Raw genomic sequence first — 19,922 nt, forward strand, 5'->3', positions numbered from 1 at the left:
CCAGCCCTTGAACTTTAAATTCCAAGAAACCAAGAAGCAATGAATTAACCCTGAGGAGTCTAATTTTTCTGTTTGGGGGATGACATCCAAAAACCGGCCCTGTAAGGAAAACTTTGAAAATGTTATCCCAACAAAATTTGACCTGAAGACATGAAGTGTTACTTCCTGCACAACCTTATAATATCTGTATGAATCTGCTAGGCTTCCATAACAAATACACAGACTGAGTGTCTTAAGCAACCAAAATTTGTTTTCTCACAGTTCTAGAGGCTAGAAGTCTGAGTCTCAGGTGCTAATAGGGTTGGGATCTTCTGATGCTTTTCTGTTTGAATTTAGATGGTCATCTTCTAATTATGCTCTGTGTGGTATATGAGACACCACTCAGATTAGATTGGATTAGGACCCATCGTAGTGACTTCATTTTTAACAACATTGTCTCCAAATACAGTGACATCCTTAGGTACTGGGGCATAGAACTTGGTGTATGAACTTGGGGACAACACAATTCAACTCATATAGCATTGTTCTGGATCTTTTTTCCTAACATATTTCTGGGTTGAACATTGGTTTTTCTTTTTTATTAGCTTACAGTCCGGGTTCAAGTTTTTTGTTTATTAATTAATTTATTGGTATAATTCAAATATACATAACGCTCACATTCATCAAAGGGAGTTTGTACCTGTACATGATATATCTTGATTCCCCATTCCCCTTCCCTCCTTCAACCTCCCTCTCATTTACAAAAGCTTTGTTTCCATTCTTTTATTGATTTTTCCCTTTTCTCCCTTCCCCCTTTTACAGTTTCTCTTTCCTTTTGAATAGCTTCTTCCTATTTCATATTATCTATGATACATTTTGGTCCTTATTTACTCTTTCAGCTTCTCACACTAGAGAGACAATGTGATATGGGTTCAAGCTTTTATTTAGTTTTATTAAAAACAACTGCCAAAGGGCCAGGGATTTAGCTCAGTGGTTCTGCTGCCTGCCTTGCAAGCACAAGGTCCTGTGTTCGATGTCCAGTACTAAAAAAAGAAAAAAAAAAAAAACTGCCGAAGAATTGGGTTGTAGCTTCAGGTCTTAAAGACAGCATCTAGGTATCTGAATGTTGAATAGATCTGCAGTTAACTTTCTTTTTTTATTTTTTATTTTTAGTACCAGGGATGGAACTTGGGACCTTGCGCTTGTGAGGCAGGTGGAGGAACAACTGAGCTAAATCCCCAGCCTTCAGTTAACTTTCAATTAAAACAGTAATGGAATATTGAGTGGCTTGTTGGTGTACACCCACCATTGAAAATGATTCCACGCATTTCTGCTGTGGTTCCCTGGGAAAGCAACTGTCCAGATAAAAGCCCAGGGCGACTGTCACAGGAGGTTTCCTCAGGGCCAGCCTGAACACAGTGGACCACAGGAGCTGTTGCTTCAGTCACTGTTGGGATCATTCACCTTTTGTCGTTCCCTTTTCCTTCCCCTCTCTCTACTTCTACTTCTAGGCATGCCAGGTCCTGATGGTGATTTGGGGGATAAAGGAATGAAAGGCTTTCCAGGCCCTCCAGGAATCAAAGGCCCTCCAGGTTCCATTTTTAGACTTCTAACCCCTCTTCCTGAGGAAAGCACATTTTCTCCTTAAAGTCTCTGTATACTTACTGCTCTTGTAGAAGGTTAGCTTAGCTCCTGTCACTCTGTATCCAGACAGCAATGCTGGCAAGTGAGGTTACATTTTTCTATTTAATTCAAATATCTCCCAACCTAAACATCCCAACGTGGTCAACCTCACACTAATATTAGTCTGTACATAGTTTCACTCTGAGTTTAGCTCCATATAACTAAAGTTCTGAGTGACCAGCACCTTTTAGAAAATCCCCACATTTCCCTGATATCCACATAAGGCCACTAGTAGGAAGTAAATCCTCTCCTTAAATGCCCTGGCCTTGGTTTTGGTTTCTGTTTTGTTCAGGCTTCCCAGGATTCCCAGGGTCTCCAGGACCAATGGGTGTAAGAGGTGACCAGGGACATGATGGGATTCCTGGCCCTCCCGGAGAAAAGGGAGAAACAGGTATGACTTGCTCAGTATCTTTGATTTATTGATTTCATTTTAGGTAAGATCATTAGGAACAGTTTAAGCCTTCCTTTCTCTAAAGGTTCTTCTCTGATAGAACTGGATTTTTAATATGTTCTTCTTGTGTGCTAGATTTTATTCGTATATATAATTTAATAAAATTAACCAAATATTACTATGTCCACATTATCTTTCTCAGGCTTGCTGGGGGCCCATCCAGGCCCAAGAGGGAATCCTGGTGCCCCAGGTGAGCAGTTTTTCCTCCCTGACCTAAAGATACGCATTTCTACAGACAGAATCCAGTTTGATGTGCTGTTAGGTAGAAAACAAACTTAACCTAGTGAGTGAAAGACGTCCCAGTGGTAATGTAACCTATTAAGAGTCCTCCTTTGGTACCCTATGCATTTTGACTGAAAATTTTGCCCGGGCACTCGTCATTTGTTGGGTATTTGTTGCCCAAGCTAAGGATTTGATACCCTTTCCAGCCAAAACAACTTGTTTAGCACTCATCTTTTTTGGTCCTCATGATGGAACCAAAATAACGATGAGTACCAAAATAACACTGCCTGGTTTTAGTATTCTATTAAAAAATGTTTAGGGCCAGGGATTTAGCTCAGTGGTTTCGCTGCCTGCTGTGCAAGTGCAAGGACCCGAGTTCGATCCCTGGTACCAAAAAAAAATAAAATAAAATGTTTAATCAGGGGCCAGGGATTTAGCTCAGTGCTTCCGCCACCTGCCTTGCAAGCGCAAGGTCCCAAGTTCAATCCCAGGTACCAAAAAAAAAAGTGTTTAATCAGTGTCATCACAATAAAAGGAATGAATTGGAAACTATAATCCAATTTTGGAATTTCCTTCTATAGATGGCTTTAAAATAAAAAGAAGCATTCTGTATTTGTCTTGTGGTTGTTAGCATGGTTTCATGGTATCACCTCCTAAGAGGGTGCAGTGGAATTGCTGCCTTCCCAGTTAGCATCTGCCCTTGCTGTGTGCATGTCCAGCAATAACATCGATGACTGTTGCCCTCTTGGATCTGATTTCAACCCCCACACTGAGTTTGTACCTTGTGCCATTGTTTCTTAGGGGCTACCCAGTAATCTCTCAACTTCTCAGACATGGCAATTTACTGAATACGCTGTTCAAAGTATATATACAGGTTTTATTTGACAGACAATAAATCTGTGATTCTCATGGCAGTGTTTGACAAGATTGGCCGTTTTTTTTTGTTTTGTTTGGGTGGTGGTACTAGGGATTGAACCCAGGGCCTTAACAATGAGCTACATTTTCAGCCCTTTTTTTAAATTCAGAAAAAGGGACTTGCTAGGTTGCTTATATTTATATATACAGTTATACTTTACAGTTATACTTTTTTTTTGGACATGCTAAGAATTGAACCCAGGGCCTTACACATGCTAGGCAAGTGCTCTGCCACTAAGCTACATTCCCCAGCAATTTTGATCATTTCTTAAAATTGAAGACAGTGTCTCACTAAGTTGCCCCAGCTGGCTAAACTCTTAATGCTCCTGTCTCGGGCTCCTGAGTAGCTGAGATTACATGTGTGCCTCCATGCCTCACCCATACCATGCTTTTTGTCCATGTATTACGTCACTTGATCTTTAAAGAATGGAGTGAAACAGGTATGACTTTCACTTTTAAAATGAGACAGAGACTTGCAATAGTAAAATGACTGATGGGGTGTAGTGGCTCATGCCTGTAATCTCAGCCCTCTGGGAGGCTGAAGCTGGAAGTTCACAACTTAGCCTGGGCCCAGCCTGGGCCAATTAGTGACTTAGTAAGACTCTGTCTACAAATTTAAAAATTTAAAAGGGGTTGGGGATGTAGCTCAGTGTAAAGGCCCTGGTTTGACCCTCAGCACTGTAAAAAATAAAAATAAAAAGATTTTGCCATGATCAAATGGCCAATCAGAGGAAGACCTGTAGGTCTATGTTTTATTTACCAGTCTCTTAAAAAAAAACTTTCAAGCAGGGGCTGGGGATTTAGTTCAGCAGTGCAGCGCCTGCCTGGCAAGCGTGAGGTCCTGAGTTCTATCCCTGGTACCAAGAAAACCCCACAAAAAACAACTTTCAAGGAAAGTGTCTACATTATTACAGATAACTACAAACTCGTTCCAGCTATAGGAGCATGAGCAGAACTTACAGACCCTTCTTTGCAGGTGCTAAAGGAGACAGGGGATCCCCCGGCTGGACCGGCCTCCCGGGCAGGAAGGGAACCATGGGAGATATTGGGCCTCCAGGACCCACAGGCTTAACAGGACTCCCAGGGCCACCTGGTCTGCCTGGGGTAGTCATCCTTGGCCAAAAAGGAAATCGAGGCCCACCAGGCTCAAGAGGAAATCCAGGTGGATGGTTTATTTTGATATCAGAAGTTTTTATCCTTCTCGTGTTACCTTCTTAGCCTCTGGTCTTCTCCATTCTTTTTAGCCCTTGTTCTTTCACGGAGTACAGTTAGGCTGTTGCAGTTGAGGCAGAGTGGCCTGTCTGAAAGATCAGTAGATACCTAATGATCCTGAGAGAATGAGATCTGCACTTATTGAGCTCGTACAATGCATTAGGCCCCAGGTCCCTGCACAGACCCTCCCCTAACACACGGTCCTTACGGAGAAGCAGGCCAAGTGCTTCCTGGGCATTGCCTTATTCTGGTTTCAATGCAGTTCACCATGCACAGCAAGAGAAGTGATGTCTGCAGCAATATCAGGTGCAAGCTTGCCCTTTATTTAAAAGGAATCCCTGATACAACCTTCAAGGTCCCTTACCTGCAACACTGACAGGTTCTTTGTGAATTCAGGTGAGCCAGGTCCCCCTGGACCCCCTGGGAGGCTCACAAAAGGCATAAAAGGTGACAAAGGATTTATGGGCCAGCCTGGCCCAGAAGGTCTACCTGGAACTATAGGAGACACGGGGCCACCAGGACTTCCGGTGAGTATGGAAAATTACATTGACTTATTATTAATACAATATTGATTTACTATAGTGTCAATATTATTAATGCTTACAATTAATACAAGACTGTTATACTCTTGTGAGTCAATTGCCAGGATCAGGTGCACCCAAGGCAGTGCTAGGTTACCATTTGTAGTATAACTGTGCAATGTGCCTGAGGGCAGACAGAGCCCACAGGACCAAGAAATCAGAGAATCCTAAGAGTTGGAAAGATTTAGCCTCTAAGATGCCTCTAAACCTTTGGACTGTATGGGACTCACCCCTACAGCATACCTGACCCTTGCTTATTTAGACTCTGAACAATTCTAGTGTGGAAGAAAACAGCAAAGAGTTTAAAATTGCTCTGAAGTATTTCATCCCTCCCCCCTATTTATATGCTCTCAAAATTATTGTGCTGTCCTGTGTGCATGTATATTGTCTTCCCACAACATACTTTCCCATCTTTGTAAATAGCTGCTATTTCTTCCCAATTGTTTTCTACATGGATGCATACCTGGTTCTTTCAATTCAGTGTAACTATGCATCAACCTTTCCTCTATTCTGAATATACCCTCGTTTATCAATACCATTTCATTTTGTTTACTCAACAAACATTTATGAAGCATCTTTGTGTACCCAGAGTTCTCTCTACAAGTTGCAATTAGTCTCTTAGAGAACAGGCCATTGATCTGCCATTCATGAGCTTCAAATCCATCCTGGTTGCTGTATGCAGCAGGCATTTCCGCCACAAAGATGTGCTAGGCTTTGACAATTTATAGAAAACGCAGAACCTCTGTGATGTAACTCTGGTTATTTCCTCCACTGCCTTCCTCTGATGAATACAGAGATGTACTTTGGCATGACTGTGGTCAGAAACCATGTTAAGCTCTCTTGGCATTCGGTTTTTAGAATCTACCTTTAAAAAAAATTTTTTTGGGGCCAGGGATTTAGCTCAGTGGTTTCGCTGCCTGCTGTGCAAGTGCAAGGACCCGAGTTCAATCCCCGGTACCAAAAAAAAAAAAAAAAATTTTTTTTTAAATCAGATATTCATCCATCTCTAATCTGCAGATGCCATTCATGTTTTCCATGTTGCTTTGAAAGTTGCATCATGGATCATAGGATCTCACCTAAAGTTCTTCCGGGGACAGGGGAGGTAGAAAGTCTGGTCTATAAACACAGTCAATTCCCTGGAGTATTCATATTCATAAGCTTCTACATTTGCAGTTGTAAGAATTCTGCTGAGAGTGGTGGCACACAGAATGAGAGTGGTAATCCCAGCACTCAAGAGGATGAAGCAGGAGGATCGAGTCACTGTCCGAGAGAGGGAGAGAGAGAGAGGAAGAAGAAAGAGGAGGAGGAGGAGGAGGAGGAGAAAGGGAGGGAGGAGGGAGGGAAGAAGAAGGAAGGAAGAAAGGAGGGGAGGGAGGGAGGGAGGAAGGAAAATTACCCTCAATAGCTCTCTTGTACAGCACAGTGTACTCCCCTACATACCACTCAATGGTTGGGGCTAGCACCAGACGCTCTCTTAACTTTTGGCTCAAGAAAACAGGCAGATAGCAGAAGCTAGAGAGTCCTTGATCAGGAAGTTCTGTTTCCTCTCCTTCCTTTTGTAACCTCACACCACTTCATCCCACAATAGGACTGCTCTTTCTTTGGTCTTCTTACCCCCAAAGACGGCTGGGCCAAAGGCAAGATTTGTTATTTTTGGTGTTTTTTTCATGACCTTCATCTTATTTTTTATTTTTGGTACTGGGGATTGAACTCGGGACCTTGCACTTGCCAGGCATGCGGCAGAACTGTCAGGTAAAAGGGCCGAAGACCAAGACCAGACGAGGCCATAACAAGCCTTTATTAGGGGAATAGATCTGCTGGGCTGTCTCTGAACAAAGGAGAGACAAAAGCAATATGGCTGGGGCAGGGATAGTCTTTTATAGAGACTGGGGTGAGGTTTGTAGGGGCTGAGGTGGGGTTGAGTGAGGTAGTGACTAGGGAATGGAGGTGATGTCCCTAGGTGGTAGGAGGTGAGCGAGTATTAGGTTACTTTCTAGGCAGGAACAGGGGCATGCTGGGAAGAAGGGTTTATTCTTTGGTGGGAGCAACCATCTTGGCATGATGTCACACAGTGGAGGGGGCAAGGCACAATAGGAAGAGGGCAGCTACTATACATAATAGCTGCTGAGGTGGTGGGAGACCTATCAAGAACCACTGAGCTAAATCCCCGGCCCACACCTTGTTTTTAAGTAGTACTATTCTGTTTCAATTCCTATGAATTGTATAGGATATACTTAGCATATATTTTAGCTGTAACTCTTTTCAGAAGCTCAGCTCCTTTCTCCTCATATTACCTCACTCGAGCATCTCATGATTCCAAGAGCAATTGGTGTGAGCATCACAGAAATGGCCCACGGCCTACCCACTTACCACTGCTTCCCCACCAAATGTGCCTGTCGGAACTTCTCCCCAACAATCCCTTTCTGTTCCATCTTTGGATACATTATTTCTGCCACCACCCTCACTGGGAGTAATTTGTAACTCCATAGCTTAATAGAATGATGTTTGGATGCTATGACTCAACAGTGGTTCTGTTGTCTTTGCACGGATTACAAATGTAGATTAAGGGCTTGAGATTTAGTTCAGTGGCACTGTGCCTGCCTTACCACTGCAGATTGTACTTTTCACTTGGATTGTCTAGTGCTTATTCTTCTTGGAAGATCCCCAAATATTGGACAGTTCCATTTAGGATGTGGGATAGCTAATTGTATTCAATACTAAAGCAACATAACATTCGGAGTTTGCTCTTGGATATAAAAGCTGTTTTTATTTCTTTTTATTATTTTTTTAATATTATCATTATTTTTTTAATTAATAGTCCTAAGGAGAAATCTGGCATAGGAGTTATAGGCAGGTGAAACACTGGATTGGAAGGTAAAATAGCTGTCTGTCAACTTTACCTCATTCTTATCCAACATAATTATCAATTCTTTTTGCTTGAAAAACAGCTGCCATGAGTAGTAGGATTTTAAAAACATGTCTGTGGTTCTGCTTCCTTTAACTTGAAATATAGGGAGCACCAGGTACCCCAGGTTCTCCAGGGCTCAGAGGTGACCCCGGATTCCTCGGATTTCCAGGTGTAAAAGGTATTGATTTTGTGCACTGCTCTTTACATTACAAACACAATACTGCAATTCTTACTTTAGAGTACACAAATGTTTGCTGAACTCTATGGACCCACAGACAGTAAAGTCAGTGCAAATAGAAACTCGAGGTGAATAAACACAGAAGGCCCTACCAGCACTCAACCTCGGGGCTTAAACATTTTAAAAACTGAAAAACCTAAAAGACCAGTCCCCAGACTATTAGTGAGGGAAAAGTAATGTTAATCTTAACTACTTTGTTAGTTCACAAGAAATAAATCTATATGTGCTCATGAGAGTTCCTGATTTAACTAACCCTGGGCTATTCGTAAGGTTAAAGTAATAAGCTAAGAAAGTAGATAGCTATAATTACCAAGCATAATTCACAAGAGACATTAAAATAGGTTTTAATGTGGCTTTGTATTTTACTTTAAGTATTAAATTGAATAGGTTTCTGTATCCAAAAAGTGAACTCTTTTAACCCATCAGTGTTAAAATACAAGTTCTTAATGCCCATGGCTAGGGTGTATTTTTATAGACTGATTAAATATGACTGTGTACAAATGAAATGGTAAGCCCCATGTGACCATAATTAAGTCATAGCCATTGTCATGTGGTGACACAAGCTCCAATCATTACTTCTCCTTAGAGTCATCAACCTGCAGAGCCCGGAAACCCACTGAATCACTCTGCCTTTTGTTTTTTAAGGACAAAAAGGTAATCCAGGATTTACAGGATCAATTGGACCTCCAGGACCAATTGGCCCAAAAGGACCACCTGGTAAATGCATTTCCGTATCATCGCTCTCCATGGAGAAAGGGTAACTCATCCATGAAACCATCTGCTCGTTGTTTATGTCCATAGGTGCACATGGAGACCCTGGCACACTTGAGGTCATCTCCCTCCCAGGAAGCCCAGGCCTACCTGGCTCACCTGGACAACCAGGGATGCAAGGAGAACCGGGGCCACTGGGACCACCAGGAAAGCCAGGTGTGGGGCTGGCAGCCCTGACTTGGATCTCTGGGAATTGACCGAATCAAGATACCTGTGAAGTACTTTGGAAAGCAGATGACTCGACCTCACAGGAAACATTAAATATTACAGTGTTTTATAATCAACTTTAGAATTAAGCTCATTTACTCGTGAGCAGCAAATGAAAGACCTCAGAACCTATAGAAAATGCATGTATACAGTATAAACTTGGGCAAATACACTTTACAGGAAAATAATTGCCTTAATAAAACCAAGTTTTGTGAAGTTAGATTTTCTTTAGCACTTTGTACAGCAAAGCAATTGCTGTACAATTGAAAAAATGACTTTAATGTAATAGACTTTAGAAAGGAACTATAAGGCTATAAGTAGTCTGAATCACATGTGAGGTAAAAGAGTTACCACTTATTTGATCAATATATGGGTATAGTGAATTCTGAAATAAAATGAATCAAAATGAAAGATACATAGCAGTTACCAGGAAAACAAGAATATATATATACATATATTATGTATATATCATATATATATACATACATGTGTGTATATATGAAATAGGGTATATGTTAGGATCTTTTGTCCAGGACTGAGGGTCTTCCTGAGATGCAGCACTGTTGTTACTGAAACAAGAAAGTCCCAGGTTAACTGGAGTATGTGGCCATCTTACCTTTCATTCTACTATGAGGAAATGCATTGCAATGTTGGTTTCTGCCTAGGACCCTGTGGGCCAAGAGGTAAACCAGGCACTGATGGAAAGCCAGGAACTCTTGGACCAGTTGGAGAAAAAGGCAACAAAGGTTCTAAAGGAGAGCAAGGTAAAAACAAAAACAAAGAAACAAACAGAAAAAAAAAAAATCCTGCTCAGTTTGTTTCCTTTCCTGAAGGAGTACTGTTTCATTATACATAGCAGTGTCCTGTTCAAATGTGTGACTGTAAGAGTAATCTAGTTCTTTTCTGTTTTTTTGTTTTGTTTTGTTTTTTGGGGTTTTTTTTGGTACCAGCAATCAAGCTTGGGACCTTGAACTTGGGAGGCAGGCGGTGGCACCACTGAGCTAAATTCCTGGCCCCGACAAGATTGAGTTTTCATTTTCATTTCCTTTTTTCTTTCCAGTACCAGGGATTGAACTCAGGACCTTGCACTTGCAAGGCAGGTGTAGTGCCACTGAGCTAAATCCCCAGCCCAGAGCAATCTAGTTCTTTCAGTTTGTGTTGTTCAGATCAGACCAAAGGCCAGGTGCCAGTGTGTTCTTTTGGAAAAAGATGGGAAATCAAGAATTACTGGAACACACTACTCTCACCTTAAGCAGGTGTACTCCAAATTTTCAGCCTGATGCACAACTTAGGCTGGGGACAAATAGAACTAATAAAGAGGTACATGAGACCTATCAAGTACAGACAACTGTGCTAGCATCACAGGGATATCCAAAGATAAAGGAAGACTTGTTCTTAAAGAACTCATGACAGAAACCCACACATATCTATAATGAAAGGCATTTATGTGATAAAGCTGGTTAAAATTAATAGTGTTCAGACATTTGATAAAGGCACTCTTTTCCAGGATTCTTTTCTGTGTTTGGGGCCCAACAGATATATCAAAGCATTTAGATTAGTTCATTGGAAAACAAATTTGATATTGTCTTGCAACAAAGTTGCACATTTATCATGTGTATTTTGGGGGGAGGATATCGGGGATCGAACTCAGGATCTTGCGCTTTCGAGGCAGACTTGGTGCCACTGAGCTAAATACCCGGCCCTATCATGTATATTTTTAAAGGGCCACCTGGATTGGATGGATCACCAGGTGTGAAGGGAAAACCTGGAGACACTGGATCACCAGCAGCTGGGACAACAATGAGAGGCTTTGTCTTCACCCGGCATAGTCAGACCACAGCAACTCCTTCATGTCCAGAAGGGACACAGGCACTCTACAGTGGGTTTTCTCTTCTTTTCGTACAAGGAAATGAACGAGCCCATGGACAAGACCTTGGTAATACTCCAGTTCTAGTTTCTAGTCCTTTCATTCCATAGGCAGATTGTAAATTTTTTATAGTATAAAGTGCTTGTTTGGAAGGTAACCTTGAATTTGTTCCAGTATGTTTCAAAGACAACAGTTGGCCTAAGGCCTAGTTTTCATTCTGGTACACAAAATGCTAGAAGGAGCCTAGGGTGTCTGACTCAGTGTGCATGACATTCTGTTAAACTCTCCGTCTGCTTCCCCCCCACCCCACCCCGTCTGCTTTTTAAGCTCACCAGTAGTATCTTTTCTCTAAAGCTTTATCTAGTTATTAGCTATTATGAATAATTGGAAATATTTGAAGCAAAGATATTACCCCCCCCCCCAAGTTCTAGACTGATTTAAATGAACCACAGGAAATATTAAGGGTGGGAAAAGGATCTTGTGTTTGCCTATTAGGGCTTTGATTTCTATCATTCCTAAACCTTTTCAATACACATTTTGCCAAGTACTCTCTGGTGTTGTCTCTGTCCAGGTTTGCTGCAGGTTATGTGTTAATTGGCCTCTCTCTAATAATGATACTCCAAATAATCTTAACTTACTGCTAGTGATACTTAGTCTCATGTTTTATTAGGAACTCTTGGCAGCTGTCTGAAGCGATTTACCACAATGCCATTCTTATTCTGTAACATTAATAATGTATGTAATTTTGCATCTCGAAATGATTATTCGTACTGGCTGTCAACACCAACTCTGATGCCAATGGACATGGCTCCAATTAGTGGCAGAGCCCTGGAGCCTTATATTAGCAGGTAAGAAGCCAATCCCTTAGTTTTGTAAAGAACCAAGGGAATCGCGTTGCTTGGGATGGGATGGAATGGTGCACAAAGTGGTGGCACAACGATGCTCTTTGTTTCCTGTTGCAGATGCACTGCCTGTGAGGGTCCGGCGATGGCCATAGCCATTCACAGCCAAACCACTGCCACTCCCCCCTGTCCCCAAGGGTGGATTTCTCTCTGGAAGGGATTTTCTTTCATCATGGTAAGGAGAAAAAGAATAGTAAATTTATAATAACAATTACCTATAAAATCCTACCTTGTGCCTGGTAAAATGTGTCCCCCAAGACAGATGCTGCCTGACAGAAGGTGTGATATGCTATAGACATTTGTTTGAAAATCTGCAAATGTACTTTCTAAAAATTGTATTGCTTTTGGTGAATAATAGAGAAGTTTCTCCATCAAATTTCTTTTTCTGCCATCAAATTTTACCAATAAGAATGAGCTAATTTCCTTGAGTTCTCAAAACTCTTAAGTGGCAAAGCTAGGGCTTGAATCCAGATCTGTCTGTTCCAAAATTATTATGCTTTATATTGTGTCCCTTTGGCATTCCTGTGAAGATGAGAATGAAGAGAAAAAGCTTTAAAAAAATTCCCCCAGATATAAGTGCCAAATAATATGGACTGACCATCTACAATGTTGACAGCTGTCTGTGTGATTATTCATAGTCTATACAGTATTGTTTATGACACATTACTCCCTTTCCTGACTCACACTTGTTCCTTTATTCAAATCACTAAAAACTACTGGACACTAAACATATGCCAGGACTGTTCTAGGCACTATGGATTCCACAAACCAAATTCTTGCTCTCCTAGAACTTGTATCCTAGTGATGAAGGTAGACAATAGGCAAGAGGTCAAAACAGCATTATTAGCAAGAGTCCAGTTGGTGACAGGAACCATGAAAGAAATAAGGCAAGGTAAAGACAGACTAGAACAGAAATGAGGTCAAGGGAAGCCTTTCTGAAGTTATACGTAAGAAAGAAGCTGCTAAAAGGATGAGAAAGAGCCAGTCAGCCCTGGAGGTAAAGAGCACCGAGGCTGCAGGAACCTTTGCTGCAGAATTCGAAGAGACAGGAGAAACCAAATAGGAGGCAGGAGGATTTATTTAAGGTGTATATCCTGGCTTAGCCGAGTCTGTGTTTAAAATGGCTGAGCATTGAACAAAGAGAAGTTCCAGCTTTGATACATTTTGTTGAAGGGGGTGGTTTCTCTAGTGAAGTAGCAAGTGAGTTTACCAGAGCAGCCCAAAGCAGTTTTGTAACTTTGCCTTGAAAGAAAACAGTGTTACATGAATCATATGAAAACAGAGTGTCATAAACTCTGTTTACAAGACATAATTTTATCTGTACCAGAACAAGGAATTACAGATACAAGGGAGAGGAGGGTGATGTAGGGGGAGCACTGCCCAAGGCTGGGAAGGATTTGTTTTTCTTTAAGTCCTGCTTTACCTCAATTTGGAAGAACCTGGAGTATTAGCAAATCTGGATAACGTACAGGAAGTTTCATTTGTGTTTTCTATGGTTTTTTCTTTTTCTTTTGTCTTATATAACTAGCCCCAATTCCATCCCTGCACCCTCAAAAAAGTAGAGACTTAACCATGCAAATACCAATAGAGTTTATTGATACATTTGTATTGTAACAGTTCACAAGTGCAGGTTCTGAGGGTGCTGGACAAGCACTGGCCTCCCCCGGCTCCTGTTTAGAGGAATTCCGAGCCAATCCATTCATAGAATGTCACGGAAGAGGGACGTGCAACTATTATTCAAATTCCTACAGCTTCTGGTTGGCTTCATTATACCCAGAAAGAATGTTCAGGTAACTATTTAATGTCAAGGTTCGTCTGATGACTCACTTGCGCAACTATCCAAAGGTTACTTTTTCTATATCTATATGTTGATATTATTACATGTAACCCCTTACCCATGACAGTAAAATCCTGTTTGGCTTGGTATTCCTAGTTTACAAGCATTTTCAAGTCAATAAGTAGTTATGGTTCTGTGCAACTATACCAATAAAGACAAAATATATTATTTTTACCATCACTAAACACACTTAATATTTACATATCAATTTGTAGTACCTTGTCAAGTAAAGCCACTAAATGATCTGCTAATTTAATTCCTGTATTGGAAAACTTGTAGGAATAATTATTTAAAGGGTGGAAATAGTTATTACAAAAAATGATCTATAAGTTTCCTGAGTGCTACGGAAATACAAGTAAAATTATAAAATGCATTTTTTCAGAAATTCACTCCTTCCATAAAGACAGATATTCCTGTTACACAATTTACAACAGCTACAATATTCATTAATAAAACTTAAGCCCAGTAATTTATAAATTTATTAATAAATCAATGAGTTCTTTCTTTTTATTTCAGAAAACCTATTCCATCAACTGTGAAAGCTGGGGAGTTAGAAAAAATAATAAGTCGCTGTCAGGTGTGCATGAAGAAAAGACACTGAAGAAATCAAAGAAAATAGAACTGCTACTTTCCCCCCTCCTAAATAACAAAGTAATGGCTCAAAACATCCATTTATTTAGGTATTTTCCTCTAACCAAACAATGCTGCTCTATGAAGGATCAGTAGAACAAAGTTTAAATTTGTTTCCCAAACCAACATGGCATTTCTTTCAAGTTAGTTCTCTGATCTTAGTCTCTACATCTGTGCTGTTTCAGAGTTCCTTAGGGCAAGACAATAATCTTTATAAAATATCACTGAAATCATACTCCTCTTGGTTCCAAAGCACTCTCTAAATGGTGACTGTATATAGCTTGAATATGCAAGCTAAGAGGTATCTGGTTCACTGGATTCTTGACATTTGTCCTCTTTGCCTCTGGTCTTAAGGGTTTAGTAAAGCTAAAATGGTCTTATATTGCCCTACTACCTCCTTCCTGAAATTTTAGACCTCAGGTAGAAGAGCTGTGGATATGTAGAACACTGAAGCATCATGAACAGAACTGGACTTTCAGATGGGTTGAATAACATAAGGCCTGAGGAAACACAGAATTGAACTGAGGTTCATGGATCTTCCAGAATCATTCAAACATACCCAAAACTAAGGCCAAAAGTGGGTTCCCTAGGTGGAACCAGAGTAGTCCAGGAAATAATATATGGCTTTGTTTTATATTTCTTTAAAGAGTTTTGTTAGTCTGTTCATTGAATTTATTTCACTGTACCAATATAGCTTGTCTGTACACAAAGGGGATAAATTGTTTACCTTTAGTGAATTAATTGTAATAGGATGTTACTACACACATACTCTGAAATATGTCAGACTTAGCTTTTCTTTTGCAATGTACTCACACACAAGAAAGAAAGAAAAAGAAAGAAAGAAAGAGGGAGACAAGGACACTACTTACTAGATGTGCACTTTATCCTCATCCCTGTCAATGTTGGTGCATACCTAATATAATTGGGTACAGTAGATCAATAAGCCATGGAATAATGTTAGGGATTTGTTGGCAGATCAAGCTGAGAATATTTTTATTTTTGCTCTAAATATTTCATTACTTGATTTTACAGATTTGTTCCTTTTACTACTTTCTAATTTTTCCTGTGTAAAAATTTTTTTCTTTGTGTTGTATATTCTTAAAACCATATTGAGAGAAACCATTGTGTAAAAACCTTCATGTACAAACTGTCTCATTTGGCAACTGTATGTCTTAAAACTTGCTTTTCAGTGTGTTGATACATTCCCAAGGTTACTTAGTTCAATTTAACAAGCATTTTCTTCAACACCAAGCTGATGTCCTGGGGAAGGTTATAAATTAGACACTAAAAGAGAAACAGAGGGAGATAGAAAAGAAACCTGTTCCTAATCTAAAAACTCACTGAGAGATAACTTACTGCTTCTGTTAAGAATCACACTTAGGGCCTGGGGATGGAGTTCAGGGGTACAGTGTGTGCTTAGGGTGCGCAAGACCCTGGCTTCAGTGCCCATCAACAAAACCAAACAAAAACAATGCCATGTTTCTGTCCCCTCCGTTTCTTCCCTTATTATTTTTATATTTCATCATCATAATTCAGCAGTTCATAGTAAGATCTATATCCAGGGAAAGTCCAAGGCCCCTAGCTTCTCTTCGGCACCTCAGGAGCTAAGGTCTGGACAATATTTAGAAAACAAAGATGTACAAAACACTTTTAACTATGTATATGTGACAGTGGCACTATCTGATGGGTCTTAGAGGCCGGACATCATGACATGAAGTTTTCAGGGTGCTTCTTTGTCCACCTGAGGGGGAACTGGTGGTGCTGATAATTACATTCAGGCTCTTGCTCCCATCTCAACTGCTTTGTAAGGGAAAATGGGACCCTGGAACAGCGATGTGGTTTATGTTCTTCACTGCTCACGTAACTGCGGCCAAGCCATTTTTACATCAATATTAAGATGTGCAGCGTTTTATTTATTTAGATCATGTACTTAGATTCGCCTAACAGTAAGCCATTCCTTCCCTAAAGAGATCTATTGTTGTAACTGTATTCTGCTGCGGCAAGAGGACCAGCTGGTCCCCATCAGCATCAGCATCAGCATCCCCGGGGACTTGGTATAAATGCAAATTCTAGGCCCATTCTAGACTGAAAATCAGAAACTCTGTGGGTAGAGGCCACAGATCTGTGCTTTAACGAGGCCTCCGCGAGATTCTGATGCACTCTGAAGACTGCGAAGAGCCGCTCTAGCCAAACACCCAAGAAACGGGCCACAATCACACCATCTTCGCCTCTTTTAAAAAGTCCAAACTCAGATGACCTCAAGGTAATCCACTGTTACTCCTAATGAAGCCTCAGATTGGTGCTGATGCCGAGAACCAGGCCTCTGCTTGTCCCCATGCCTCATCTGTGCTCACCCTCTCATCAGTATTTCACTTCTGAGGAAGACGATTCATGCTAAAACCTTCATGCCAGCGAAGCCATATGAACAACTGTTCAGCACATTCCGAACAGTGAGCATTAAAATACAGCTCATGGGTTGTTTTCCAGATATTTATGAGTAGCTTACGAAGTTTTAAAGGTTTAACTTTATAGGTAAAATGTAAGTAACTTGTTTCTTTTAAAATGGGGGCTTCAGGGCTGGGGATTTAGTTCAGTGGTTCTGGCGCTTGCCTCGAAAGCGTAAGGTCCCAAGTTCAATCTCCAGTACCAAAAAATTAAGTAAATAAAAAAGACTTTTGGGCCGGGGATTTAGCTCAGTGGTTTTTCTGCCTGCTGCACAAGTGCAAAGACCCGAGTTCGATCCCCGGTACCAAAAAAATAAATAAAATGGGGGCTTCAGCCTCGGAATTTCAGTGTGCTAAAACAACCAATTTCTCAGAGTTCTTTGTTTCTGAAATATAAACATTATTAATTTATTTATAAGAGTATTAAAATGTTTAAATTTGAATTTTATTGCTAACTTACAGAGATGTTTCTATATATCAAATGTAACTTACTGCTACTAAACTTAATATTTACTATATAATGAAGATGAAAGATATTTAAAATATATTGAATATTTTATATTGTTACATCCAGACAAAATACAACATATTGTACTGATATTTCTGTAATTATACTTAAAATATTATTGTTTTGTCAAAATAAAATTGAAAAAATGGTAACTCATTTTCATTTTTTTCAAAATAGAAATAAATTTATCTTGGCTTTTAAAAATAATAGATGTTCACCGTGAAAACAATGGACAACACAGAGGTAGTGGAGATGTATACCATTCCAGAATCCTTTTATATAAATATTTTTTAAACAAAATGAGGTAAAACCACACTTTGCTATTAGTTTTTGTTTTTCTGGTTTTCGGGGTTTTTTTAGCTTAATATGTTGTGGACAGATTTTCACATCAGAAGACAAGAACAAACCATCATTTGGATCAGAGTCCATTGTGTGGCTATAGAAAGTCAACGCATCCTGAACTGATGCCCAATTAATTTAGTTTTGTTATTGTCATTTTATAAATATGGTAGTTCACATTTGTTCACATATTCCCTGAGGATAAATCTCATTAAAAAAAAGTTACAGAATTAAAGGATTCAAAATATTAACCCTTTCATACTCTAGTAAGGTCATTAGAATTTTCAGCTGCATTGACAATGTAATATGAATTACTGTTCTTTTGCATTTTTGCCTGCCTCATCATTTTGACCGATGTTTTGCTCATTATCAGTGAGGCTGAACATGTCACTTTAGGATTTTTAAAAATTGTATTATTATGAGTACTTTCTTAAAATTTCATGTGAAGAATCTAATCCTATCTTTGCTTTTCTAATGAAGTGTTCATTCTTCTAATGAAGCCTATGGATTATGGAAATTATGGGCCATATGTTCTGATGTTTCACATTAATGATACCAATGCTCCTCATTCACAGACAATAATTCAAAAAATTTGAAATGTACAGAATTGGTAGAGAATATACAAAATTTGAAATCGCATTGGTAAGGCAAGAGTCTCAGAAAGCTAAACAAGGCTGCTAACCACCAGGAAATCACCCTTCCCTTGGCCCTCACTGGAGGGTTTAAGGACTAATCAAATGTAGGGCGCCTAAAACTCACTCCCAAGTTGGGTTAAGTGGTCTGATTCTTGGGCTTCACATCATAGAAATCTCGATGCAGGTAGTCCAAAAAAAGTTAGGTTAACTGGTTCCCGAAGGTGTGCTTTGCAAACGCGAGGTTATTAAAGATCACTAAAAATTCCTAAGTGGGAACCAAACCTGAGTACCTCCAGCGTTATCCCCCGAGGATGCACTTTGCCCACAACAAAAATGTCTCCCTCACCCTGTCTCACTGGTTCCCCTCTCTGTGCGTGAACCGTAGATCCGCCCTCTCTTCGTCACATGACCACAAACCTATTTCCGCTACGGCTGGTGAGAGGGGACAGTCCCGGACGTTCCGCGTCTGTCCTGGCCCGCTCCGCGGGTGCCTTGCCCGGGTTGCTTACTTGCAGGCACTCGTCCAACGAACGGCCTGTGAGAGTGCCCCGGGAGCCGGCGGGCGGCGGCCCTCTGCGGGACTCTGCGGAGGGCCCAGGGGTGAGTGCCGACTCTTCCCGACCCGACACTGTCTCCGAGGCCAGCCTCCGGGCCCAGCGCCGGGCAGTGACCCCCGCTCCGTCGTCGCGGCTGAGTCCCGATCCCGGGCCAGTCGGCCGCGGCCTTTCTTGTTCAGGACCTGCCGACCCCTCTGCATCCGGGGAGGAGCGCCTGCCCTGAGAGTGTCTGCGGCCGGCCTCGTGTCCCTTTCTAGTTGGGCAGTGGGTTTTGTGAATAAGTTCGGGCTGTACTGACCGAAAACGAGTTCGGGGCTTGGGCAGCGGGCGGAGAGCCAGTGAGTTTGGCGGGTTGTCTTCCCCTCCTCCTGCCCGGTTGAGGCCCTGACAGCTTACAGCACGACCTTGAACCTGCTGTGTTCAGGAGGAGCCTTTTGTTCAGTTTTGTAGAAGGCAGTGCTGGAAAAGAAAGGCCTGGCGGAAGCTGGGGCATCCGCGGCGGGGATGCGAGCGGGGAAGCCCGGGGTCCCGGTCCCTGGAGGCCCTGACCTTCGTCTGTAGGACGAGCCCCCCCCCCCCCCCCCCATGGCAGAGGAAGCCCCAGGTGCGTCCCACCAAGTTGAAACGAGCGGCGTTCTCCAGGCCAGAGCGCTTTTCAGAAGAGCCGGCGTCTTTTATTTGCAGAGGATGAAAAGGGAAAGCTTTGCCAAATATCGAATCCGTTGTTTGCAGGCCTCTCACCGAGAGACTTCGAAGGATCCTGAATGTTTTCTTTCCCTGGGTGAAAAACAGTTGTGTTTGCCTCGATTTCATTCTCGTTGGCTAATGAAATCCCCAAAGAAAAACTCTTGGAGAAATGAGGACGACATCAGTTGTACTTAGTCGGCTTTCCCCGTGCCGTTAAATGATTTGGGGGGCTGCTGTCTTTTTGGTTTCAAAGGCTTGTGAATTGGTGTTGTTATTTTTTCCAAAGGAAATGATGTGTTGTCCCCCTTCCTGTCTGATAGAGCTACCCCATTTTAGGATTACAAAGTTT

General features: G+C 41.2%; 2 protein-coding genes across 31 annotated transcripts in view; both read left to right on the plus strand.

Annotated features, from left to right (window-relative positions):
- Nucleotides 1-14,634, plus strand: part of Col4a3 (collagen type IV alpha 3 chain) — a 136,431-nt gene extending 121,797 nt beyond the window's left edge. Inside the window, 14 exon segments of the mRNA XM_087209266.1 lie at nt 1,491-1,571; nt 1,955-2,053; nt 2,256-2,303; nt 4,227-4,412; nt 4,859-4,989; nt 8,057-8,129; nt 8,835-8,906; nt 8,991-9,116; nt 9,833-9,931; nt 10,891-11,103; nt 11,705-11,882; nt 11,997-12,111; nt 13,554-13,726; nt 14,290-14,634. Coding sequence (XP_087065392.1) covers nt 1,491-1,571; nt 1,955-2,053; nt 2,256-2,303; nt 4,227-4,412; nt 4,859-4,989; nt 8,057-8,129; nt 8,835-8,906; nt 8,991-9,116; nt 9,833-9,931; nt 10,891-11,103; nt 11,705-11,882; nt 11,997-12,111; nt 13,554-13,726; nt 14,290-14,374 — 1,679 coding nt within the window. The 3' untranslated portion in view covers nt 14,375-14,634.
- Nucleotides 14,635-18,726: 4,092 nt separating this feature from the next.
- Mff (mitochondrial fission factor) overlaps nt 18,727-19,922 on the plus strand; it is a 33,677-nt gene continuing 32,481 nt past the window's right edge. For all 30 annotated transcript variants that reach the window (XM_013066798.3, XM_004867985.4, XM_021247022.2 and 27 more), the window contains exon 1: nt 18,727-18,929. The gene's annotated coding sequence lies outside the window, so the exon portion shown is untranslated. The remainder of the gene's footprint in view (nt 18,930-19,922) is intronic.

Source organism: Heterocephalus glaber, unplaced genomic scaffold (genome assembly GCF_053883595.1).
Source record: "Heterocephalus glaber isolate CG9 unplaced genomic scaffold, H.glaber_assembly_v1.0 deba00001004, whole genome shotgun sequence".
Lineage (NCBI taxonomy): Eukaryota > Metazoa > Chordata > Mammalia > Rodentia > Bathyergidae > Heterocephalus > Heterocephalus glaber.